At 42.1% G+C, this 26489-nt stretch overlaps 1 protein-coding gene across 1 annotated transcript in view; it reads right to left on the reverse strand.

Annotated features, from left to right (window-relative positions):
• LOC104132492 (multiple epidermal growth factor-like domains protein 6) overlaps positions 1–26489 on the reverse strand; it is a 230410-nt gene that overhangs the window by 109659 nt on the left and 94262 nt on the right. Inside the window, exon 5 of the mRNA XM_035901187.1 lies at positions 6257–6379. Within this exon, the coding sequence (XP_035757080.1) occupies positions 6257–6379 (123 nt within the window). The remainder of the gene's footprint in view (positions 1–6256; positions 6380–26489) is intronic.

Genomic DNA, 26489 nt, shown 5'->3' on the forward strand with positions numbered 1-26489 from the left:
AAGTTCTGGTCCGAGTGATGCGTGTGCCCTTCTCTGACTGAAGAGAAACAGGTCAGACCCCAGAGGACCCTGATTTTGCTGAGTTTAGTATACAATATATTTTAGTAAGATTGAACAGGTTCGTGCATCCCCAGCAGGTAATTGAGTGGATTAGGCCTGGGAGGGCGCACAAAATGAGAGGGGACCGACCAAACCAACCCGTGGCATCCACTCCGTGCTGACAGCCGCGGCGAGCCTGAAATGAGCCCGCCAAAATTCAGCTCAGGTCCCTGCCTGCCTTGGGCTTGCTGTTAATCAGGATTCAGGTAATTCATTTTAAAGGTCCAACAACCTACAGTTTACATTCCCTTTACTGTCGATCTGCTGCAATTTTTACTACGTATTTTGGGCACATTTTGTGCCGTAGTGCTACCACGAGGAGACAAATGCAGAAAGACGACACCATTTGCCTCGGAGAGGGCAACAGCTTCTTGCAGCTATTGATCCCAGCTGGCTCCGGATGCGGCACAGGAGTGCATAAGGAAGGTCACACAAACGTCCTCCAGCCTTCATTTCTTCTCAAGAACCAGAGACAAACGCTTAAAAATGAGAATCAGGAATTTCCAGAAGAATTACTTATGAGTAGAAATAAAATTTAAATTCCCAATAAGGCTTGCAAATACAGCTATGGATGTCTTACAGCAGTTTCTGCCCAGATCTTCTCTGCAGTCATGCACAAACATCAGGTGGTTCTCCTGCCTAAATTCAATAGTCTCCAGAAAAGCACAGAAGTCTGACCACATAATGCTAAATAGTCTTTGAAATGCACAATTAATCCTTAATCTTAGTTAATATATTTCCCTTTATAAGAGGAGTGAGGGAACCCTTGATTTTTACCAACTGGGATCTCAAATCAAAAGCAGTAATTATGCTTTTGATTTGCAACTAAAGATACTGATTTGACAGTTATGAGCAACCGTAAATAAACAATATTTAAATGTAAACCCAGCTATTGCTTCTTGTTAAATTCACTTCAAATGATGAGACATCAACCAGCATTCTGGATGTACAAACTAATGGAGAAAAAAATTTTTATTCTTCAGCCTCTGACAGAGTGCTTGGCAGCTTCTTTTATATTTCAAAACTTAAATACTTGGAGTTTTCTGACTCTGCTATAAGAAGCTGGAGTCCCAGGGTACTTGAGAGCACCTAACGACAGGGTTGGAAATACCAGAAATTAGGGTTTGTCCTCTTTTCTCTCACAATTCTTTTTCTTTTGCCTACTCTATTTCTCTTCCTTTTGTATAAAACCAATACATTAAAATATTTTAGTTACCAAGATCGTTCACCCAGGGTCTGTTAAGGTCACGAGATGGAGTTGTCCGTATCCCTAATTCTCCGAGGTGGACATTAAGTGGGCGCAGTAACTCAGTTACAGATAATTAGGTGGTAACTGCGCAATTCCTGCAACTGGTTTTATTTCCATATCTCAAGACAAGGTTTTGAAATAGAGAAAGATGGGTAAGGCCATGTGGCTTCACCTCATCGAGTGCCTTCAGCGTGATCAGAACTGGCGTATTTTTCTTTTTGTAAAATATAATTTATTTTCCTTACTCTACTTCTATTGAAGTGTTCTTGAAAATAACTAACCGTGTGTCATGGCACGCCATAGTGTTACGAGTGAAATGCAACTTCCTGAGATAAGACAACACAAAAGCATCCTGAATTCCTCCAATGGACTAATTTCTCTTCTGTTAAAAAAAAAAAAACCAAAACATTTTAAAAAATTTAAAAAACCCCAAAACTTCCTTGGCAATTCGCTAGAGGTGCATGGTAGTAAGTCCCTCAGTTTTTTCATGGGGTGTAGAAGAAGGCTGGTGCATTGATTTGTTGGGCAAGGAAAACAGTCCAAACACAGAATTCGCACGTCTCTCTGGCAAAAAAACCCACAGAATTTGACAAGAATACGTTAGGACTGACACCTCAAACCTTGCAGACTAAATAAATGCTGAGGTCATTTTAATAAACACTTTCTTTCTCTTAGACAAATCCCTCAGTATTCCTTTTAGCCCAGCTATTAACCCTTCTGTGGCAACAGTGTTTGGAGAGTTCCCATCCGACCGGAGATCAGGCTGAACCGGTGGCGGCAGTGACTATTACATTACCGGGGTAAATGGCGGTGGCCTTGCAAAGTCACACACTGGCTCTGGAGGCAGCCGCTCCGAAAATTCCTCCGGCAAAGGTCAGGAGACCTGCCAGGGCTCCGAGGTTTGACTGAAGCCCCCAGGGACGGGGTTGCGGTGATTGCAATATTACTCTAATCAGTAAAATAAAAGCTTCTTTTCATCAACAGCTAATCACAGGACTTCATTTGTCTCTGACTTCCTTCAGTTGCCTTGACAGATGAGAGCACAGTAATATAAATAAGAAATGACAGTTTACCAAAGAAGGTTAACGTAAGGTCACGACCTTTTTTTATTCGACTTCTGGAGCTTATTCATGTGTGAAAGCATACTTTTGTAGCTGTAGCCTCAGCGTCCCTTACAGATCCAGACTTGTGCTAATAATTGAGTTTTAAAATGGTGTTTAAGTTTGGAAAATATCATTTTTGCTTTCTGTGATGTTTGAGTAGAATTGTCTTGCATGAGTACAAACCCTAAAATGAGAATATCTGCACATCTTGCAGGGTTTCACATAAGAAGTCAGTGGTACCTCTGCTTAACCAGTAAGGAGCTATTGCACAAAGGTAACGCTGATTTGCACATACACACACACACACACACACATTTCCTCTCCCTTACCCAGACCAAGATATGGCTTTTGGGGCAAACCCACCCACGGACATTAATCAGAATGCCCCAGAAACACTGAACGCCGGTACAGATGCATAGGGCACAGAATCAGGCTGACAGTTGTATACTAATAAATGTCAAATACTAATTTATTGTATTATTCGTGCAGTGGTTTAAATCCAAATCCCTTCCCATCATTAATTTCCATCAGACACATGATGAGCGAGAGGTAAGCATGAGCTTTATGTCAAAATCTGTAATGCCTACGCCACTATCTGCCAGAAAATATTTCTCTGTCAGGTAAGAAAACTGAAATTCTGCCCATGAACACCGGAGAGCAAAATCTGCGGTACAACATGTAGATAGAATCATAGAATCATAGAATGTTTAGGGTTGGAAGGGACCACTAGTGGTCATCTAGTCCAACCCCCAAATTAGTTAGATAATTAGTTTCGAAAGGCTAATCAGTTCACCGCTCTGGCTGGCATTTCTATATAGATGCACGTGCCTTCACCTGATGACAACTTGCCTCTTGAGGGAAGGATGCCTTAACGAAGTGAAGTGAGACTTTACGTAGCGCATAACTCTGATCTATCCTGCCATAGGAGCCCCCAGTTAGTTAGAAAAGATCCTTATAGGCCTTGGAAGGAGCACGGAGCCCGCAGTGTGGGGTGTCCCAGGCTGTGCTGCTTGTTCCCCTTCCCCACGTGGCTCTAACTAGCCACAGAACCACCCAAGAAAGGGAACGTTTAATTAATGCTGACAGCAATAACTTATTTTTAAGATTCTCTTGCCTATTTTGTGCTGTTGTCTTGTTCGTATTCATGGAGCCTTGTGTCTTGCACACAGCTTTGACACCCCAGAACGCAGAGATGCTGAGCATCCCCAGCTCATTCTAGCTGTGAAATTAGGCCTTCAGGTCTCCTAAAATTGCTCACAGCCCCCCCAGCTATTATTGATCAGATCAGCAGTACACTTCATTATGTTGTTGGATTAGTGAATTTTTATCCACTTTCCCTTCCTCAGCATCAAACCACTACCAATGGCTAAAACTTTTTTTTTAAAAATATACCGTTATTTCGACATCTCTCCTTTTTGCTGGAAGGATGCTCTACTTTGTTTCTGAAAAACAAGATCAATCTTTGCACTAATAATGACTTACTGAATAAAATCTGTACCGCTTTTCTAACGATACACCTTATTCGTACCTTGGATTATAAAAACCAACCTGTACGCCAGCTGATCATTTCAGCCACCAGTGAAATAAAACCAACCATGAAGACGGCTGATGTGAGCAGAACCAACAGTACACATCTATTTAACGCTTGAGTTTAGACCAAGGGGTAACATATAGCACAATGGTGCTTTAAAGGAAGAAAGAATGTAACTACCCAGAACAACTATGGGCCTTATTCCTCCAAAAACGCTGGCTAACCTGAATGAGAAACTGTTTTACTCTCATCTGCAAAATGGCCCCTTTGAGCAACGCAGGGGCATCAATAAAACACCAATTCGGTGCCTTGGAAGACCAGCACCTTCCAGCAGCACGCAGAGTTTTGTTTGGAAGCTCTCTTTTCCTATACGTAGCAATCAACCAGCAAATTACTTACATTGTAACATCTGATGGCTAGAATTTGGCTGAAGAAGCTGTCTTGCAAGTCAGTATAGCTATATGCTCGTCGGCATTATCATCCCCACAGAAGTTCAGGTGTCACCGCTACGTTCACTTCTGTTCGATGACTTGAGCGTTTCCAGTTTCCATTTTTGTCTGAAGATTTCAAAAAGCGGCTTCAAAATGGCTAATAATATCCTCTCCTATAATTCCTGGTTAGATAATATGTAATACAAGAATCAAGTACCTTAAGCTCTGTTGGAGTTTTTAAAGAATGTCAAAATACTAGAATTTAAAATATATTTTAAGAATAGCCGAATTGTGCAGAAGGAACACTAATTTAACTAACTCACTAAGACAAAACTATTTTAACGGAAACAGGACTCTCACATGCTAAGCAACTTAGGATTACAAATCAGTGGGACCCCTGCTTTCAAAAACTTAAGTTTTTGAAAAAAATGTATGCAGATCTGGAAGCAGGAAGCAGTCATCAACGTACAGACCTATACACTGGTTCCTGGGTGTATTACAAACTGGTCCCCAAAAGAGGAAATAGAAACCAGAGGTGAAGTAGCAGGAATATGTGAATCATGCATAGAAGCTCTGCCTGGAGCTCTCAGAAGGCCAAAATGAAAGCAGGGAGGGCCGTAATGAAAAACTTCAATCAAAACAAAATAATCATCTACAGCTTATTTACACTGTCAAGCTGGGTATCAAATGATAGCTTGCTGTGGAAAACAATTCTACAATCTTCTAGTGAAAAAAGGCGTGCAGCCAAATAAATTATAAAGTTAGGATAAAGAATATGACCATAGCCAAGAAATACATTGCTTTGTACAAACCTTAAGAAAGGAGTCGAAGGACAATGGTAAAATGAAATCTTGGAAGAAAGGAATTTGTGAGAGGCTATGCAACAGGAAAAGCCAGAGAAGATGGTTTCTTGTGAGAAGATAACACAGTTCATGAAAACCTACCTAGCACCTTTCATCTTGAGATAATCAAAAAACGTCAACGATATACTTGCTGCAGCAATGAAATGCAATCAAGAGTGCAATCCAGGCACACAGCCAGTGCACACAGGATCATATGGCAGCGAACATTCATTACTTGTGTTAGAGGAGAGTCCATGAAGAAGGAGCTGCTCTGGCCTGCGATACGGTACACCTTGGCTACTGTACACTTGACCTCCTCTACCTCTTGCATCTAATGACGCAAAAGGTGTAGCGACTGTAGGTCAACAGATCAGACGGACTTGTTTACACCCACTCTATGTTTACCAGTGCATCTTTAAGAAGTCTGATCATAATTCATCATCTGTTCGAACATAAGCTTATGTGATGTTTTGCTTCTATACAAAGTCAAGCTTTTGCATAAGAACAAATTTTACCCCATAATCCATTAACTAGACTTGTATGTCCCTTAGGAAGAAGACAAATGGGTTTACGTAGCATGTGGTTTTAAATCCTTTTTTTTATTCAGTTAATCTCTAGCTGTGGAATTGTGATTGAAATGCAAAAATGTATGTGTATTTTCTGATAAGAACCATTTTGTTTTGGAGACAGACAAAATGTTATCAAGCACATACACTTTCTTCAGGTTTTTAAATTGATGACGGAAATTCCATAATCAGAACATGGCACAGGCAATCCAGGTTAAGTGATAACATTTTTTCAGAGAAAGAAAACAAAACCCTAACCCTTTGAAGTGTTCTTACAGTTACATCTTCATAATCCAGACATGAGAAGATCTGCACTCTTGACAACTCTGAGCAGACGCACTTCAGCTGGCTCCAGATAAAAGCCAACATTTCCTCTTCCTTTCCAATGTCTTCTCAGATTTCTTAATAGCAGCGAGACACAGTACAAAGCATTACCTCCACATGATTTTCCATCCTCCTCCAGTTTCTGGCCAGCTGGACATTTGCAGTGGTAGCTGCCGATGGTATTACAGCACTGGTCGTGACAGCCACCGTTCTCAGTGGTGCACTCATTTACATCTGTGGGAAGAACGTATATGGCTGTCAGTAAAGAGCGGGCATTGACCACATTACCTGGTTATTTGAGGACAGTCGCATATGATTCTGATGGAATGAAGTGATAACGTTACCGAGATGTACAGCTAAGGACCCTGAAGGCAACCACAGGAGCAGTGACTCCCAGCTATATTGCTGTACCCCTCAACTCGACCAAGTGGTGCAACGGTGGGATTTTTCCTCCCCACTCCTGTGCCATGTAAGCTGTGGGGTCCATCCAGCTCCAGCTTGAGCTGAGGCACCAGCTTCCCACACCAGTACAACAAGATCAGGAACAATCTTTATACTGTCCTTTCCATTTGTGCATTAGGTTGCTTCTAGAAGTCATGGCAGAGATGAAAAACCTCTGGAAGATGTAAATCAATTAAAGTCCTTCTTTCCTTCGGATATGTGTGCACTACACACCTTATGAATTCATTTGACCAAGCTTGTGCCTGCCTGCATGATTTTAAATAGGAAAAATTATGTCTTTACACATAAATGAAGAACATTAAAGAACCACATAAGTAAGTAAGTAAATAAACTAGCCAACAGGAGAGAAAAATCAATAGTGAAGACATTTTATTTTTTAACCCGTGTACTTATATACCCTGCGTAAGAATTTAGGGGGCCACAAAAATGATCCGGGGGCTGAAGCACCTCTCCTATGAGGACAGGCTGAGGGAGGTGGGCTTGTTCAGCCTGGAGAAGAGAAGGCTGCGGGGAGACCTGATTGCGGCCTTCCAGTACCTAAAGGGGGCCTATAGGAAAGAGGGGGAAAATCTTTTTAGTAGGGCCAGCTGTGTCAGGACAAGGGGTAATGGTTTTAAACTAAACCAGGGTAGGTTTAGACTAGATATAAGGAAGAAGTTCTTTACAATGAGGGTGGTGAAACCCTGGAACAGGTTGCCCAGAGAGGTGGTGGAGGCCCCATCCCTGGCAACATTCAAGGCCAGGTTGGATGGGGCTCTGAGCAGCCTGATCTAGTTAGCGGTGTCCCTGCTTCTGCAGGGGGGTTGGACTAGATGACCTCTAGGGGTCCCTTCCAACCCAAAACATTCTATGATTCTATGATTCTGAAGAAATGTGATAGAAATCATCAGACCAGTAATGCTGCTCTGCTGAACAGGATCAGAGACAAGAGATGGTAGGAAGCATTTCCAAACTAGAAAATTTGTCAAAGGGGATAGTAAATATAAGAAAACCAGCAGGTATTTGCTGCACTGATTTCGGGATTCTGGAACACGTACTCTGAAGCGTTAATGCCACACAGGCACATAATCCATCAGTGCAGGGGTAAACCAGGACGGCAACGAACCTGCATAGGACTAACACGCTGTGAGTGACGACTTCTCAATTTGTTGGCAAATGTCTTGAACTGGCTCGGAGGCAGAGCAGACCTCCTCGGCAGCAGAGCAGACCTCCTCGGCAGGTTAGCGAGGGGAAAGGCAGGGCTAAGGGGACACGCCACGCTCTCAAAGCCTGGCATGAGGACGCAGGTGACAGATCTCACATCTGCAAGGCCTGTGGCACTGGCAGAGATCACAGATTACATCCAGGCTAGTGAGCAAGAAAAGGAGGAGGAGGAGGAAGATTAAGCACCAGAAGATAAGCATCATCATGACTGTAAAAATCGCAGGGAGTCACTTCGCGTCAGTGGCACTCTGCATCTCCAATGGGGAAACGCGGCTTTTTAAAAACCTTCTCATGAGACTCTGGTCAAAAGAAACACAAAGTGCTGTACAGACAAATCAAAAAAAGAAAGAATTTCACATTCATGCAAGAGAGATGAGAGCCTTTCAACTGCAATCCTCAGCTGTTAAAGTCTAAGACTTACCAAGGTTTGTTAGTTCTTCCATGAGCTTCAGCTTGACTTTACTAGCTCATTTCTGATCCTGGCTAAAAACCAGAGGGTAAAAGAAATTTTTTGGGAGGTTTCAGAGTATTAAAAAGCTAAAAGAAAAGTGTATCATGAAAAGTTAACATTTACTAAAGTGCGGCTGAAGAGGCACAAACTCACTAAACCCACCCCGTTTCTCCATGGCTCTAAATTCAGCGCGATGACCGACACAACAAAACTTTCTTTGTCCTCAGTGATACTGAAAAACACTGGCAAGCTATATAAAAAAATAAAATTAAAAAATCAGTTATCTCAGAGCTACAAAACAAACCAAATCCTAACTTGCATGAAGTCACGGCTCTTCTCCTGATTTCATGGGAACATGATTTAGACAGGAACTTTTCCAATGAAAAACACTTCCCCCCCCTCCAGCTCCAAAATGCAAAAACAAATCGTACCAAAATAAGACATTCGTCTGTTCACTTCTCTTCAGCAAGAGACGGAGAGAACATATGACAAGCGACAGATTTTAGACACACTCCGCAAAGCGCTGGAAGAAGGCACGCTAGCGCTGAGCATCCTGCAGGAGCTCGACAAAACAGGCACCTTCCAAGTGATTTACTCCCTCTACCTAGCAGACCTCTTGATGTAATAACCAGGAATAAGCCACATAATAATCCTGCTCCACAGCTTCGACTTCTATTTATACTGACAGCACTGAAAACTAATGAAATCTCTTTTTATTTTTTAAACAAAATAATGGGAAGAACTACTTTATTCTTCAACATTGTGTTTGGTACCTACCATGCTCCATGAGCTCCTCGCATAAAATATTGACTAAGTGGTGTGGTCTACAATATACAGCCTCATTTATTAACACCAGGGTCTGTATTTTGAACCAAAACATTAGAAGAAAAGCTTTCTAGCTGAGGAGCTAATCATTATCCTCTTGATTTCACTAGGGTATAATACATTCGCAAGTGTATGGTGCTATTGCATACTAATGTATAGAATGCTTCTCCTTCTGATTGCAGCGTGTTTCTATTAGCAATCAGAAATCTTCTCCGTTCTTATTCAGCATAAAGTGCTGTGGTCCACCCATGAATTTTGCCCCCGAAAAAGTATTGCTGCTCTATGACTGATAACTTCATCTTCTTCCAGCTCCTTGTCATCTTAATGCTCTGTCCAGGACTTCCTTGTCCCTGCCTTAATACTTGTTTTCATCCTTTGATGAAATGCTTTCATCCATTTCTTTGCCACTTCTCACACCAGAAATCCACTGGTTTGGTTTGGTTTTTTTTTTTTCTCTATTATATGCAGAAAACCTGACTTTTCCGCCGCTTCTCACACCAGAAATCCACTGGTTTGGTTTGTTTTTTTTTCTTTTCTCTATTATATGCAGAAAACCTGACTTTTCATCCACATGTCTCTTTAAAACAAATACCTCACTTAAAGCTAACCAGCGTAACCCAGAATTAAATTATAGTTTGTTTTAAGACACCATATAAACTTTTTGATACAGCTCTATCCCTATTACCCAGCACTTGCACTTGAAGGCATACCCTCACCGGGTACAACCTGTACTAGTTTTAACCTTAGGCTTATGAAAATTTACTCTCTAAGCATCTGCATCCTTCGTCGTACCATCCCTGCGCGAGCCCTTCTCCCCTGCCTGTACCCTGCCAAGCTCTTTTGTACAACCCGGTAAGAAAGGTCAGAAGTTGCCTCAGTCCAAGCAGCAGAAAATAAATGATCTGAATACGAAGTAATAAAGAATGTGTTTTACATTGGTAAAAGGACGGTTCCTGTAGCTGCAATCAGCTGTTCTATATTCCTAAACCACAGAGTAGTCAGAATCTTAAAATCTGATTACAGATTTGCCACTGTAAAAAAGAGGGGAAAAAAACCCCAACCCCAGAACACAAACAATTCTGTCAAATGATAAATTTTTCTCTGCTTTCCATATTCAGTGTCATTCAAGGTTGCAAATATATTTGCCTTTTTAATAGCATGAAAAATGACAGAAAATTTCTGACATGTAACAAGTCTTCCAGGTTAGGTCTGACAAAAGTTCAGCGTTATCAAGACTATCAATCCATCTGTAATGACATACTGTGGGCGCTTCAGAAAAATAAATGTGATGTTTGCTACTGCAATGCTTTACGTTTATTTATAGAGCCAATGTTGCGACACAAAAACATTATCCACAGGACAGACTCCATGTGAGCTTTCAATCCTGCCACGCGAAGTCTTAAGGACAAAAAAAAAAATTGAAAAAACCCTCATCTAGATTAACTTAAAATTAGCTTTATAGATGATCTGTCTACCATGCACGTGGAAAAAAAAATCCACAGTGTATTTTAAATCCACCAGTATTCAAAAATGTGTATTGTAGACATGCACCTATGTCCTGTGTTATTATAGGACTGCACTACATAAAAAGGTATTCTTTTCTCTAGAAAATTCTAGAAATATAGAAAAATTTCTTCACCGAAAGGGTTGTCAGGCTCTGGAATAGGCTGCCCAGGGAGGTGGTCGAGTCCCCATCCCTGGAGGTATTTAAAAGAAGGATAGATGAGGTGCTTAGGGACATGGTTTAGTGGTGGGATGGCAGGGTTAGGTTAACGGTTGGACTCGATGATCTTAAAGGTCTTTTCCAACCTAGACGATTCAATGATTCTGTGAAATCCCATACAATATTTGCTAGGTAGGGAAGCGTGCCTTTTGTTCATGAAAGAGACCACCTCTGCCCAGCTAAGCATGCCTAGGAGCTATATGCTAAATGAAGAAGGGCCGATTCCAATCCCTTCACTTCTGTTTAATTCTGCTGTTTAATGCTGCTCACTCCCCGCCCGACAGTATCACACTGCAGCGCAAGTCAGAGGCGGCCCCGGCTCCAGGGAAAACCACCCTTCACCAAGTTTTCATGCAAGTCCAGATGATTTCAGATTTCCTACAAATAAACGAAAACTTTATTTAAAAGTAGACACGGGACAAAGTGGTTTTCGTTGGTAATTCCAATTTTAAATCTAACATAAGCGGCCTGCACTATTCCTAGCTCCCAAATGTAGCAAGCAGATGAAGGGAAAAAAAACCCCAACCCAGTCCCTTGCTGAAAAGCAGAAATACATCAGGGAAGAAATCTTCTCTCCACACCTCGGTGCTGAGCTGCTGGCGAGGGCTGCAGCCCTGCAGGTCCTCCGCATGGAGCTGAACTCAGCATCTTTAAAAACCAGCAAGGGATGAAGCCCACCCTGACCGCACGACTGGGCAGACTGGCTGAAGGAGAACGCATCTGCCCTGAGCAGGAACGACCCTGCAAGGTCTGAATTTTGGCAGGAGTTTGTATGTTCAGATCTACAGGACACACCAGCAAACCCAGTGCCTACAGGTTAAAGTATTTTTAAGCATATTTTATCTGTATAACAAGCTTATGCAATAGGTATTAACATAAAAATTCATTTTTAAAACACTAAAAGAATCTCATCACCCGAGCCCACTATTTAAAACCTGTTTTCCAAGGTTTCTATATTTATTAGCCGTATATGAGCAACAACTTTATTTATTTAATGCAACCACATGCAAACTTGCCATCTCAGTGACCAGCCTTCGGGGCTAACCCGTGCTCTGACCCGAAAGCCGCTGACTTCAGTGCATGTCGGAGCTCGCTGGACTTGTAATAAATCACTGAAATGGAATAAAATCTGTAAAATCATTCACATTGGTTTTGCAATACCACAGGAGCAAAGCCCACCGTCACGGAGAGGGGAGGTTATTTTTATTAGTTTAAAAGTGTTAGGCTAACACACCGTGCTTCAATTAGGGGTCAAAGTAAAGAGAACATACTTATTTAGGAAGTTATTTAAGATATGTCTTATTTAAGACAACATTTCACTAATAACGCTTCTTCCCAGTTGGCAATTTCTTCTGAAGGCTATGATGAAGATGGTCTGATTTCAGGAATCTAAACGTTAGATATCTTTATCCAAGAAAGAGGTTTGATTACTCTCTTTAACAGGCACTGGCAACTTATATTGACTTTAATAGCAATTTAGACATGTAAATTCCTAACTCAGAAAACATAACTCGAATGCTTTCAGGTACAAAACCTTCATCATGGTTAGAATCAAAGCCTAAATATAGCTTATAACGTGCAACTTAAATACACCTATATGTGTACCTTAATGTAGCTGAGTGCCTGGTACATGAACAAAGGAGTATATATGCAACTGCAGTACAGTTTGCTTTTATAAGGAGGCAAGTGCCTGCAAATCATAACGCACACTTGACAACTTCTCATTTATACATCTAAATAATTTGATTCAATTTTTTAAAAGTGCTCAAGATCCGGTAAATAGGTAGCTCCTTAACTCACTTACGGGTTTAGACACTGTTTTTTAAAATTATGGCCCAGATGGTCTGCAACCAAAACCATATGTCTGAAAAAAATCCTGAAACCTGAGAAAGTGGATTTGAACTTTAAAGGCCACTCACTGCTATGACGCAACGCAGTTCATACTAACGCATATGCACATACATCGGAGCAACCTTATACGTAAATATAACGTAACGAGCAGATACACTGGACAGGCTGGCGAGCACAGTGCCCGCACCCCCGAAACTGCATTTGTCTTTTTCTTCGTTTTGTGCAAGAGCTTTGTAACAGTCGTCTTTGAACAGTAATTATCTCTAAAACATAAATTACATCCATCACTTCCAGCGCTAACCATAAATTATCTGCCTGAATAGAAAACAAAGCCGCTCATTCTGATAGTCAAGCGCAGCCCTACACGTGTATTGATTAAGCACTCTTAATGCTTTATTAGGTTTTCTTCCTCCACAAAGTCAATAACAGGATGAATATTTCTTCTCGTGCTGTTATGAAGTATCGTAAATCTGAGCTGTTATTAACATGCATCTGATTAGTGGAGCAAACTTCGCTGAGCCTTTGGCACAGACTCTTCGTGCCTGAACTCCCAGAAACACCCATCATTGCCACTGCCTCCACTGGCAGGCGTAGAACTTGTGCTTTCCCAAGTCATCACCTCTATTTTTTTTTCTTTTCTTCTTTTTTTTTTTTTTTAAAGAAATTACTGCTGCACTCATTCCTCTTTATCCCCACAGCATGTTCATATCTGCAGAGAACATCAGCTGTACAACGAAAGCGTACGTGGACCGCGTTCCCCGGGCATGTGGGTCTCTGCCATGGGTTGCTTTCTTTTGTTCCTAGGGCACTTAAAATAATTCTATTTCATGAAACTTAAATGCAAAACCAAAATCAAACAAAGCTCCTTGTTAAACATGCTTCGCTAGTATTAATTTTTCCTTATTAAAATCATCCTCCGAAGGAAAAATCCAGGTTCAATAATCATTTGTACTTGCTTACGTTAAGAATAACTCTTTTGAAGTCAGAATAAAATTCTATAGAGGGAAAAACAGGCCCAAAGTTTAAATAAGTGAAACAACAAGCTCTTAAATCCCAAGATGCTGACAAGCACCGCTGTGTTAGATTAGACCTGGAGTTAATCTTGTGCAATAGCAGCGAGCGTTCAGTGCCCCGCTGCAGGCACAGAGATGGCCTCTGCCACCCCAAGCTCTCCTCCCGCTCTCCACCAACTACAGACTGGGCTCAGTTCTGAAAACCAGCATTTAGAAGTCCTTGTCAGATCTCTGTCACTGGTTATGGCAGTTGTCTCTAACCATATACATGGCTGCCCTACCTTTTTTTTTTTTTCCCCCCCTCCTTCTTTTCCTTCCTAATGTCCTGAGCATCAATGACATTTTGCAACAATGACTTCCAAAACCAAACTGTTAGGTGAAAAAATACCAGCTTTGGGGTTTTTTCTTTTATCCCTCTCTAAAATTCTCTATCAAGCAGGAACAACTATTTTTTAACAGCGAAATGTAGGACCTAAATCATGCACAAACATTTTCGCAGACAAGGTATGAATAATGCAACTGAACATCCCAGAACATCTGAATTAAGCAACAACAGACTAACGGCTGCTAATTGGCAATGATTGGAGATGATTGTGGAGTACGGCTAGAGCTATGATTACAAACAGAGCTTATGCATCCAGCCCAAACCTCAAGCACCGTCGCTGCAATTAAAGATATTTTATCAAATTAGACAAGTGTTTGCCTTTGCCTGCTATGCTGGTTATGAGCAAAACATAAAGCATCATTTGCTGTGCTGCACCTTTCCTTCCATCAGAGCTCTGCCAAGATGGATTTCTTTTTGCTTTGACGTTTTATGCAACAAAATAGAGCCTTTTAAGAAGGAATTCAGGACTCTGCAGTGACATCCTTAAAAGCCCTTGCTTTTGCCCCAAAACCACATCCTTTTTGGGGTATATCTAACTGCCAAGTACCAACAAGCGCTGGTTATGCACATGCAAACAGAAGACTTCCAATTTTGAAACTTTGATTTCACAATATAAACCCTTACATATTTTACAGGCAGGTAAACATTCTTTAAAGATCATTTCCAAAGCAGCGCTTATTAGCAAGACTTCAGGACTCTTGGCAACCGGATTTCTTTTACGCTTTGAGTGCTAAATCCCAAGCACGAATTGCGAGTGCCAGCCGGGCTGTTGACTGGCAGCCGAGCCAAGTCCCGGTGCCGAAAGGGGAGTTCACAACGTGCACCTTGACCCCGGGACAGGCTTCCAGCTTGCTGCCTCCTGCGTTCCTGGATAAGAAAATCATTATAGGTATCAGCCATTTGGTCTCAAACTAAGGCTGGCTCTTGCTCAGTATTTTCTCTTATTCCCAACAAGATGTCCAACTTCCCTCTCTTGCTCCTGTATCTCGAGAAATTACTTACACACGGACGTTCTGCCTTTCCTCCAGCTTCCCATGATCTCCTATAAATCAGGTCATCAGAACTGAATTGAAAAAGGATATTAAAAAAAAAAGGGAATGCTAGGTTGTCTCTAAAAGCTTAGCATTCACAGCCATTAAGTTTTATAAATCTCCGTAAGAACTAATCGCTTCCATGCAAAATTATGGAGGTTCTCAGGCCAAGATAGCTGGAGAGTGACAGCCCGTATATACGTGTAAATAACCTGAAGGCACCTATGGAACAGCTGGTGCCAACATCTTCAGGACCAAACACAGGCTCGGAGACAGATAGCACTGGCATCAAAAGAGCACAGCAAGGAAACGAAGGCGGCAGCTGACGAATTCCACTCAACCTGTATTTTTAAGAGATTTAAGATGTCACCTCCTATGAAAAGCACTGCAATAGTCCAACACATAAATAACAAAAGCAGAGATAAAGACAGAGCTGTACGTTGCTGATGCCTTTCAGACTCACCAGGATAAAAGGTGAACGAACAATTTCAAAGAGAAATAAATATGCTTGCTCCAGGTAAAACCTGTAATCATGGGTCAGATTCCCCCAATTCAGTGGTGGCATACTTTGGTACCCGTGTGCAACGTGGGATGTTTAAAAGCTCTGCTATACTATTACTTGAAAATCTATGTATAGCAGCAATTTGAGTTTGTGACAGCAGGAGTCTGAGCAGGGCGAGCTCCAGCCAGCAGGATGCAGGAACAGGGAATTGGGCGCTACAAGAACAGCTTATTGGGAAATTGGCTCCCAAACATTCAAGTAAAGGAAACTCAAATCATGGGTTTAGCTTCTATTTGCAGAAAAGACGACGACAACAACAGTGCTATTATAAGTGTAGAAAGTAAGTTTTTATTCTAGTTTTGTCTCTTTCTCTGCCTTCATCCCGTGCTCAGCAAAAGAACTGATCAATCTAACCAAGCGTGCGGCTCCTGTTCTCCAAGCCTTTAAAATAAAGGTCTCAAACCCTGAAGCATCCTTGCTTCCACTGCAACGCCATAGAAAAGGGACGCTTGAAGCACTCCACGGCCAATTTTGGTACTTTGATTCACTCTGGGGCAGGCTCGCACCCAGTACAAACCACGCTTTGGTGCCACACCAGCAGCGTGGCCGGATCCGTAGGCGCAGAGCGGCCGGTGCTGCTGCAGGAGCAGCCCCCAGCAGAGAGCACATCAACCCACCCCGCCTGCCCACAGCCCCCGGTACGGGACCGAAGCCCCGAGTCCAGAAGTCGCTGCTTAAGGTACAAACAGGCTGATTATTGCAATAGTACAGTCAGAGCAAGCTAACAAATTAAGGAGCTTAAATTTCAGGGCACCCCTATTGTAATAAGCCAGTTCCTTACGAACTATTCTTTTTCATAATATAATTAACCCCAGGACTAAGCATGTGAGCAAATTAGTTCATTTTTCACATGAATAATGAAAACTTTTTTTTTTTCTTTTTTTGTCCAAGGCCATTACGAACTGAAATGAATGTAAAAGATTTCTCAGCAGAGAAAGGATGATGTGTGCCCGGCTTCTGGATTAGAAGTGGAATTCATTACTGAGATTTAAGTGGAAGCTCCTATTTTCTTCTCTTATTTTTCATAATAGCTGTCCTTGCCAGTCAATGTCAATCACCAGCCAAACAGCCTCTACTCATCATCAGATATAGCCTGGGATTAGATCAAACAGCAGTGAACGGCACACCTCCGCTACTAACTCAAATAGATTAAATATTTCTTCCTTCCTATGTACTCCTGAATATTCTCTCCCATCTTTTGTTTTTCATTTCTGGAAGATCTTCCTAACAGTTACGTGGGCAGAATTACTCACTGCCCTGACAAAAATCCTGCGCTAACTATAGCTGTAAAGTCATCTCGCTTTCTACTACAGAAAATAACTTTCCTGTAAGCGTTCCCCGCACGGCTGAAACAGAACCATGCAACCAGGTCACTCCTTTACAAGAGACATAAATGAGAACCCGTTATTTGGTTTACACAGACATATGCCATTACCACTTAGCTGCACTCACTCTGTCGTCTAGTAAGCGATCTTGTGTGTCAAGGGCAAAGGAACCCATGGAAAAAAAAAAAAAAAAAGATTAAATCTTCATCAGTTTAATTTGTAAAGAAACCCAAGGGAAGTCATTATTCCCAGAGACTTCATTGCCTAATTTGTCTTCTGAATTCTTCTAAGTTATCGGATGCCAATGGGTGCTTGTTAACTATTGCTGATTGCGACTGCAGGGCAGGCTCGCCAAGGAGCACATTGCAAAAAGCAGCATTGCTCCGTGCCGAGCACCTCGGTGAAAGGGAGCCGCCGGGTGCTCCCGAACGGCAGCTATTCCATTTAGTGCTAAACGGGAGCTAAATATTTCAGAGAGGGCTGGATCCTTCCCGCCAGAAATGGCAGCGAGGTGAGCATCCTTTAACTGGAAGGGAATTCCCACTAAGGAATTCAAGCAGGACACTTAAACTTAGATAGGGAGTTATATCAAGCTTGATAGAGAGAGATGTACGAACTATTAACTTGAATACAGTTTTTGCCGGTGACAAGCTCGAAGCAAAGCACGGAAGAAATAAGATTTTCTTTTCCCAGTTAAATTACCAACAAGTAGCAGAGAACAGCTGTGATTTCTCGGGGCCTTTCCTAGCAGAACAGCACCGAGGTCTCCTCTAAAACAAATAAATCAGGCTCAGCGTGATGGTGCAAGTCAGACGCTCTGCAGAAAGAACAATTTGGCAGCACGTTCCCTCGGCCTGACACCGGCATTTGAACCTGGGCCCTTCACTGCTTCTGCAAGCACATGTGCTCACCATGTGTCGCGGCTGTCCTTAGCAGAGGTAGCAGGCTTAGTTTTACAGCCTGGGAGTTCTGATTATAAAAATATGTGATCTCAAGGTTTTTAAACCATCAAATGTCAAAGGTGATCACAGGCAGAAATTAGAGGGCTGAAAATGTTAATCCTGCATTGCTCAAACTGATTCGTACCAGAGCCAGAAAGAGCCAGTTTTATGTAACCCAAACTTTACACTCTGGTTCCCAACACAAACTAAATTTGCCTTTTAAATCTATCTGGATGTCAGGCATCTGGTTTTGATGGAGAGTCACACCAAATTTTTTTAGGGGTATAGCCAAACAGAAATCTGCATTTGTGTTTTCAGCAAGGCTTCGGCGAGATGGCATAAATTATTTAAAACTTCAGAGTTACTCCATCAGTTGGTCTTTGAGACCCCACCTGGAGTACTGTGTCCAGTTCTGGGCTCCCTGGTTCAGGAAAGATGAGGAACTCCTAGAGAGAGTCCAGAGGAGAGCAACTAGGATGATAAAGGGACTGGAGCATCTCCCCTAGGAGGAAAGGCTGAGGGAGCTGGGCTTGTTCAGCCTGGAGAAGAGAAGGCTGAGAGGGGACCTCATCAACACCTACAAATATCTCAAGGGTGGGGGTCACGAGGATGGAGCCAGACTCTTCTCAGTGGTGCCCAGCGACAGGACAAGGGGCAATGGGCACAAACTGAAACAGAAGAGGTTTCAGTTGAATATGAGGAAAAACTTCTTTACTCTGAGGTGTGCCCCCTGCTCTGGGTGAGCCTGCTTGGGCAGGGGGGTGGGACTGGGTGATCTCCTGAGGTCCCTTCCAACGCCTGCCACTCTGGGATTCTGGGATTGTACACTTTAAAACACGCATTCCTCTACCCCTCTCCCTGCAAACGGCAAAGACACTTTTTATGTTCCTCGCTGGTGACAAAGGGTACACCATTGTAAAATCTTAAACACCACCACACTCCTATAAAATTGTTGGGTTTAGGATAACCAACTGAGACTTTTTGTGAGCAGCAGTAAGGTCAAGGTATTAAATTTAATGCTCTTAAACAGAACATGTATTAGAAATAAATTCAGAGTTCTTAAGATCTATTGTAGATGTTCAGTAAATTAAAAACAGACATCAAAGGGCAAACACTATTAGGAGCAGAAAAATCCAAATGTGGCCATACAGGCTGTGCAGGGAAAAAAAAAAGACTTATCTACCCAGCACTTGTATGCAGCACACGTAACTTTAGGCAAAAACAAGTATATGCCACAGACACGTGTGCTGTTTGGAGTCCGAGTCCTGTTTTCAGAAGAGTGAGGAAATAAATCAATAAATATGTTTACCTTGATCTTTAGCTCACTCTTACAGACCACTCAGAGCATCCAATTTAACCAAACCTCTTCAAACCAAGTGCTGCTGGCTTTTCAGCACGTGGAAAACCAGTTGTACAACGTACATCAGAAGAATCCAAGGCTGAACAGCCTGGCCCGAACTTACTCCAGACTGGATTGAGCACTATTTAAAACCAAGACCTTTCTTGCTATATGCACACCTCCCTCCCAAGCGCCAGCATCTATGCAGGAGAGCGGCGGTGCCAGGGCTGTAGGTCGACACCGGTTCACAGCTCAGGTTTCCACATTTGGAATTTCACCCTTCTGTTCCAATCAAAAAATAAATTCCTCACATTCAACCCAGGCTAATTACTTTTTTGCATGGAAGAGACAGCCAAATTCATTCTGACGCACAAAAGGAAAGTGTGATATATGAGCGGAGTACATGTAGTATAATGTTATGGATGGTTCTGAAAATGTAGCCAGAAACATACGTCGCTCCTAACATCGTAGCTGTTGCCAACAGTTACCACCTAGCGTTGTCTGAGAGATTACAGTGATTTCATGTTCAAAGGAAGAGGTGAAGATTCTGGTATCTCAGATGCCACACTGCCGTTACTGATGGCAATGGTGGAATTTTAACAACTGGAGAACCTTTCTAGAGAAGGCGGCAATCATCTTCATCCCATGGGATGCGTTCAATGCACACATGTCCCTGCATTAAAAAAAACACCACCACACCACCCCAAAATCCTGAAAGTTGGCCGGGAAGCTTTCCAGTGAAGTAATTGATGCTGCAAGGCTATCGAGCTGATCTTCAGTTACAGGATACTTAAGTTGTGAATTTTACTTTTTCTATGTACACTGTACATATTGGCCCACCTAGAAGCTTAAAAGGCTGAATTCTACTAAATATTTATTATACCTGTTCTCCAGGTATGAACTTTATGAACTTTCACATTATGAACTTTAACCAACAGTAAAAAGAGCTGATGCCATATGGATACTCCTGCACTTTTTTTTTTTAAGTGTGGGAAAGGTGTGAATAGAGACCAGCACATGTAACGCCAAAACCTGGTTACTATACCACCATTAGAGCAAAAGACTACAGGTTCAAAGATCAGAGAGGAGGAAATTAATAGATTAGCTTAATAGGCAATCATCTATATACCATAAAGCTAAGATGGATTATTTGAGAGTTTTAGACAACCCAAAATTATTAATGGAAATTGTTTTAGCAACTGGCCTTTTTACCTAGTAGCCAGCCATGGTACCAATATAGGCCACCATTCACCTTCCCACTGCAAATTACAGGGGTTTTAGTAAAATATTTTCTGATGACAACTCCCAAAACCTGCCCCAGTGTACACCTCTGCTGGACCCATGCTGGCTCCGTGCAGGATCAGGTCAGACGTCCCCAGGAAACATTCCTGGAAACATTCAAGACCAGGTTGGATGGGCTGTGAGCAACCTGATCTGGTTAGCGGTGTCCCTGCTCCCTGCAGGGGGGTTGGACTAGGTGACCTCTAGGGCTCCCTTCCAACCCAAAACATTCTATGATTCTATGATGCCCATTGCATTGCAGTCGCAGGGTCCAGACGATGCTCTCAGTCCTTGCACTGGTGTGGACGAGCGGTCGGGAGGCCGAGAGGACAGCAGCGGCCTAGGGAGGAGAGACGGCAGGGAAGACAGCCAGGCAGAGCTGGGCTCACAGGGAACTGGGCTCATTTCTGTCCCTTCTGTCCTCCATGCTAAGCACCACCGTGCAGCCTCCCTGCAGCCGGATCAGCGGTGCTCCAGAAACCTGAATAAATCTGCCTATGTGCTACCTGAGAAAAGCTTTGCAACACTTCTGGATCAAAAGCCATACTTAAACCAAAACATACCAGCGCCTGATCTAATACAACAACATCGATGCTCAGAGGCAGCCCTGCCTTGTCTGACACGCATCGTCCAAGATGACCCAGTAGGAAAACATCACAAAAATCAATGTTAATAAACATGGTTACTAGAAGATGCCTTTAATGAATACTTTGGTATTGTTGAAAATAATTTCACACGTCAAATGATGAAAAAAAAACAAAAAGAAAAGCTCAAATCTGTAAGAACTGCGCTGAGAACAGGAACTTAAAACAGCAAACCAGGGGTAGATGTGGCACAAAGGAGACAATGTGGTGGGACGTGGCTCTTTTTCCTCTTTTTTCCCTTTTTTTAAGGGATCATTTTCAGAAATCCCTCTTGCACACGACTGTCAAAGCAGGGACCAAGAGACAGCATTTTTAGGATGAATCAGTTGATTTGGGAGAAGATCAACAATCCTTGCAAGGCCAAGATTTAGGCTGTGTTTTTAACCGGTCTCCTCAGCCTGTGACCCCAGCGGGTACCATTCCTCACAATTCACGTACAATAATCTTCCCCGTCCTCAGGTGAAAGTTCTTCACCAAGTGCAGAATACTTACATAATTTGTCCTTATTCCATCCTTTTCCCCCACCTCCACACCTGCACGCTTCTGATTAAATTACAAACTGGCTGACTATAGTTTTGTGGGGTTTTCCCCTCAAATGCTGGAGTATAATTATAAGGTGGGGGGAATAAAATTACAAATTCAACCAAGGTCATTAATGTACAAAATGCAAATTGTCTCCCATTTGTCAAAGACCCTGGGGAAGTCTAGAGATAATTGAAATGATAGATGAACAGAGGAGACTAACTGCTAATGGTCTGTATATCAATGAATCAATGTCATATTTATGAAGGGCTTTGGGAAATTATTTTAAATACTCCATCTATAGCTGAAGTTTAGCCTACTTTTTCTTTTTAACGTGGAAAAATTAATGATAAAGTTCAGTTTATAGTTACACAAGTGTAAACCTGTGGTAATTTAAACTCAATAGCAAGATATTGAAAAACTACTTACGTCTGCGCCAGAAATGACTGCATTTCTCAAGTACCAGAGATTATGGAATAACTAAGAACAATATATATTTCAGAGATAATCAAACAGAAGACCAGCCCTCACCCTCAAAACACTTAACCCGTCTATTTTCCTGTGCTTCTCATTTCCTCCGGAATTTGAATAAATTGGAAAACAGGGAGCACACACACCACTGATTTGCATACTTACCTATTTTCCTTGTATTTTCCATTACAAACTGAACTGCTTGGAGCAGAGGCTATTTTCAGATGTATTCACGGGGCATCGACCAAACAGGAACAGGGAGAGGAGAAAGGAAAACCAGAAATATTTCCTTTTCAACCAAAAAGTGAAGCGACTCTTGGCGGTAACTTTGGTACAGTTGCAAAGAAAATGGTATTTCCACTTCAAAAGAGAAAATACAACAAACCAGCAAGTCACTCTGCCCAGTCTTCTCCCAGTTGTGTAGGGGCCATGGCATATTAGTAAGCGATGGTGAGGACAAGACATAAATAAAAAGGAAGTTTCAAACATTAAGATGCCATTTTGGTTGAATCTGTAGATAGGGGAGGGGGGTCAGTTTAGAGGGTTTCTTTTTATTTTATTATTTTTATCTCCCCACCCTCACCAGTACTTTTCTGCTTTTCTTCCCACACAACAGGAAGGGTTTGGATGAAGGGAAACCAGTAGGACACCTGCAGGCTTTTTTTATCAAAAAAAACGCCAACAATGTTTTTCCAACAAAAAGAAATAAACCATCAAATCCCATTTTAAGTGGCAGACAGCAGTACACTGAAACAGGTAGCATCACTACAAAATCACCCGAATTAACCCCCTTTTCATTCGGGCTCTCACTGAACGAAATCACATGGAGGGAACAAGGAAAAGAGGCGCATTTTTATGAGCGATCTGTAGGATTGAGATAGATTTGTTTCACATCTGAAAATAGGACCACGATTGCTCAGCTTGTGGAAACGCGAACTAATATGGAAATTACTGCTGGATTCCCCCAGAATTTGAATAAGCTGGTTATATCTAAAACATACAACTGATTCTCCTATTATAGGATTTGGCACACAAAGCAAGCAAGCGAATAAGGGCCTCAGGAAAACATCGCTGTCTGAGAGGAAACTTTGCTGCTGTCTGAGAAAAGGTAGCACGTAGACATCGCAGGTAAAGAGTTTACACAAAATTTTCTAGTCGTTACAACTTACAACCACAAAAATGTATAAGAAGAGTCAAGAAGTCCCATCAAGCTGCTGAGAAAACAAGGAGGGATTCCCATGTGTTGGAACCTCTCTTCTCGCTCGATTCCAAAATGTCACCGGGGATGGTGGAGATCTGGACCAGCTTCCCTTAGGGTAACAACCTTGAAGAATGCAAGATTCATGCAAAAAAGGAGCCTGCAAACCCATCTGCTGAGAACCAGCACTGGCCATATTGGCTGTCTTTTCTAATGAAGACGTGTGAATAAATACTCCAAAAATTATCCCTAGAGAGGGTGTAGTATTACTGGGTAAAACAAAATTTGCCGTGCCTGTTTTCTGGAAGAAAGACAGAAACAAAAGCTAGCAGCACAAACGAAAGACGATGTCTTACAAACTACAAGACGTTCTTGGGGAGAAAGTCCGAGTTGGATGTTTCAGTTGGTTGGGAAGGCCTGAAAACACATAAAAATACTGTCTGCTCGATGCTGGTTTGCTTATATACCTGTCCTTCCTCCCCCCACCACCCTTTTAAAATCCTCATTTCTCTGTCAGTCTACCTTACCATAAGCTCAAATTAATCAGCCTAAAAGCAATCATGTACACATCTTGCCTCAGTTAGATGAACACATATTTTTCTCCTTTTATCTATTAGTACACATTTACCCATCAGTGAATGGAAGGGGAGTAAGAGCACTCTCACTCCAAGGCCCCGGAGCTGCCCTTCCCTCCCGCAGCCTCCCTCCTCTTCCCCAAATCCTTCCCCAAAGAAAGAGGCACAGAGGACAGAGAGAAAAAGAGTAGAAGCTCCAAAAAAATGAAGCTGAGCTTTCGAGAAATCTTTAACTTCCCAGCAAAGGTGGGTATCAAGTTGTTACCCTGGAGCATCTCGGTTCTGCTGCTTTCCATCTGTGCTGAATTTCCACCTGAGGCTTCAAGGAGACACTAAAGGAGCAAAAAACCTGGCCTTTACGGATTTTCAGGGGAACATTAACTCTCCATCACCATGGACTCCAGTGCTGTGTAATCAGAACAGGGATATCCGTCAGTCACCCCACCTCGCAGGTGTACCAGAAGGCTCCATTAATGAATTATTAATGAATTAAAGCAAAGCGCTGCCTCTCTCCGCTGTTGTTGTTATAGCTTACTAAGTAGCCAATTAAGAAAACATTCAATTCCACCTTTTGCTGAAGCACATTTCTTCTGCTAGTTTTTAATTTTTTGAATGAGTGAAATACGAGTAAAATAATGTACATGAGTTAATGATACAGTACAAGTCAACCCATCAGTTATTCTGCATGAGGAGAGATCTATTTGCAGGGAACATTTTATATGCAGCTTTTCAGGGACGTAATTACTTGCAATACCAGTGTTTCAGCACACTCTTCCCTTTTTATTTTGTGCTGTTTTACAGATGTGTGTGACCCAGACTCCTAAGAGAAAGCAGATTACCTGCCACCGATTGCCCGACACATCCACAGAGGGAAGGTAGGGGAAGCGTCTCTCCAGTGACGAGGTTTGTTTTGTGGATGAAATTCCCCTCTTAACTCAGCCATGCTGCTTCTGCTAACAAAGTCTGGGATAAATTTGCTTCTTTGTAGAGTAAGTTTTTCCTCATGTCATATCCTCCACCTTCTTTCTTATTATTTCATTAAGATTTTGAGTTGTATATACAAACTGTTCATTTCAAACCCTCATTATGGAAATACTGCAAACCCAGAAGATGTCACAGTCCTTTCTTTTACAGCTTTTCTTTTTGTAGGCGACATTCATATTGCAGAATAATTTAGACAGTAATTTAATCACAGGGTTTAGAGGTCCAGCAAATGTTACATTTACATTATGTCAGTCTTTCAGCAGATAATTTGGTCCTTTGCATGTGTTAAAAGACGGCATGGCTTGTTGAGATCATGTTAGTACGTTTAACCCAACAGATGAATGGCTGGTTTGTTAATCTGCCATATATTTCTAATTTTCCCAGGGATGATTAGAAAATTCTACTTAGAGTAAATTCATGAGCACTTTCCTTCCATCAGAGTGACAAATCAAAAAGATTACTAAGTCTCAGGGTCTAGAAATCTCCATAAAATGATCCTAAGTCCTTGCTACACAGTAAATACCAATCCCTTATATATTATATTAGTTAATATTTTGCTTGTGCCTGCTTTGAGCACATGTGACTTGATATTAAAATGTGCCTCATAAGTTTTATAATATTCTCCTAAGGAAGTATGAGTATTCTGTAGTTGGGAAATGTAATATTCTTCTTTCTCCTGTCAAATGCTGCTAAAGAGAATGAAATAGGATCTAAGAAATACGATTTAGTTTCAGTGTGGTAATGCTCCTATCCTGGGCCCTCAAAAGATAAAATGAAAGGTGGTAAATCATTATTACTCAAAGAGAAATAGCATGTCTGTACAAGTGTTTTTCAAAAAGTACTACTGTGTATTTAAATTTAGAAGAATAATAACCTAGTCAAACAGCATCTCAGGAGCCTTAACATTGAATACCTATAGTTAATACTGTATTTCTGCCGTTTTATTCTGAAGCTCTGCATTGTATCCTGGCTACTTACATTAAATGAATCACAGAATCACAGAATCGCAAGGGTTGGAAGGGACCTCGGGAGATCATCTAGTCCAACCCCCCTGCTAGAGCAGGCTCTCCTAGAGCAATCTACACAGGACTTCATCCAGGCGGGCTTTCAATACCTCCACAACCTCCCTGGGCAGCCTGTTCCAGTGCTCTGTCACCCTCAAAGTAAAGAAATTCTTCTGCATATTCAACCGAAACCTCTTATGTTTCAGTTTGCACCCATTGCCCCTAGTCCTGTTGCTGGACACCACTGCAAACAAACGGCTTCCATCCTCGTGACTTCCACCCTTAAGATATTTGTATGTGTTGATGAGATCCCCTCTCAGTCTTCTCTTCTTCAGGCTGAACAAGCCCAACTCTCTCAGCCTTTCCTCGTAGGGCAGGTGCTCCAGTCCCTTTATCATCCTAGTTGCCCTCCTCTGGACTCTTTCTAGAAGTTCCTCATCTTTCTTGAACTGGGGAGCCCAGAACTGGACACAGTACTCCAGGTGGGGTCTCACTAGGGCAGAGTAGAGGGGGAGGATAACCTCCCTCGACCTGCTGGCCACACTCCTCTTAAT

The sequence above is a fragment of the Egretta garzetta genome, unplaced genomic scaffold (assembly GCF_000687185.1).
Source record: "Egretta garzetta isolate BGI_Z169 unplaced genomic scaffold, ASM68718v1 scaffold638, whole genome shotgun sequence".
Taxonomy (NCBI): Eukaryota; Metazoa; Chordata; class Aves; order Pelecaniformes; family Ardeidae; genus Egretta; species Egretta garzetta.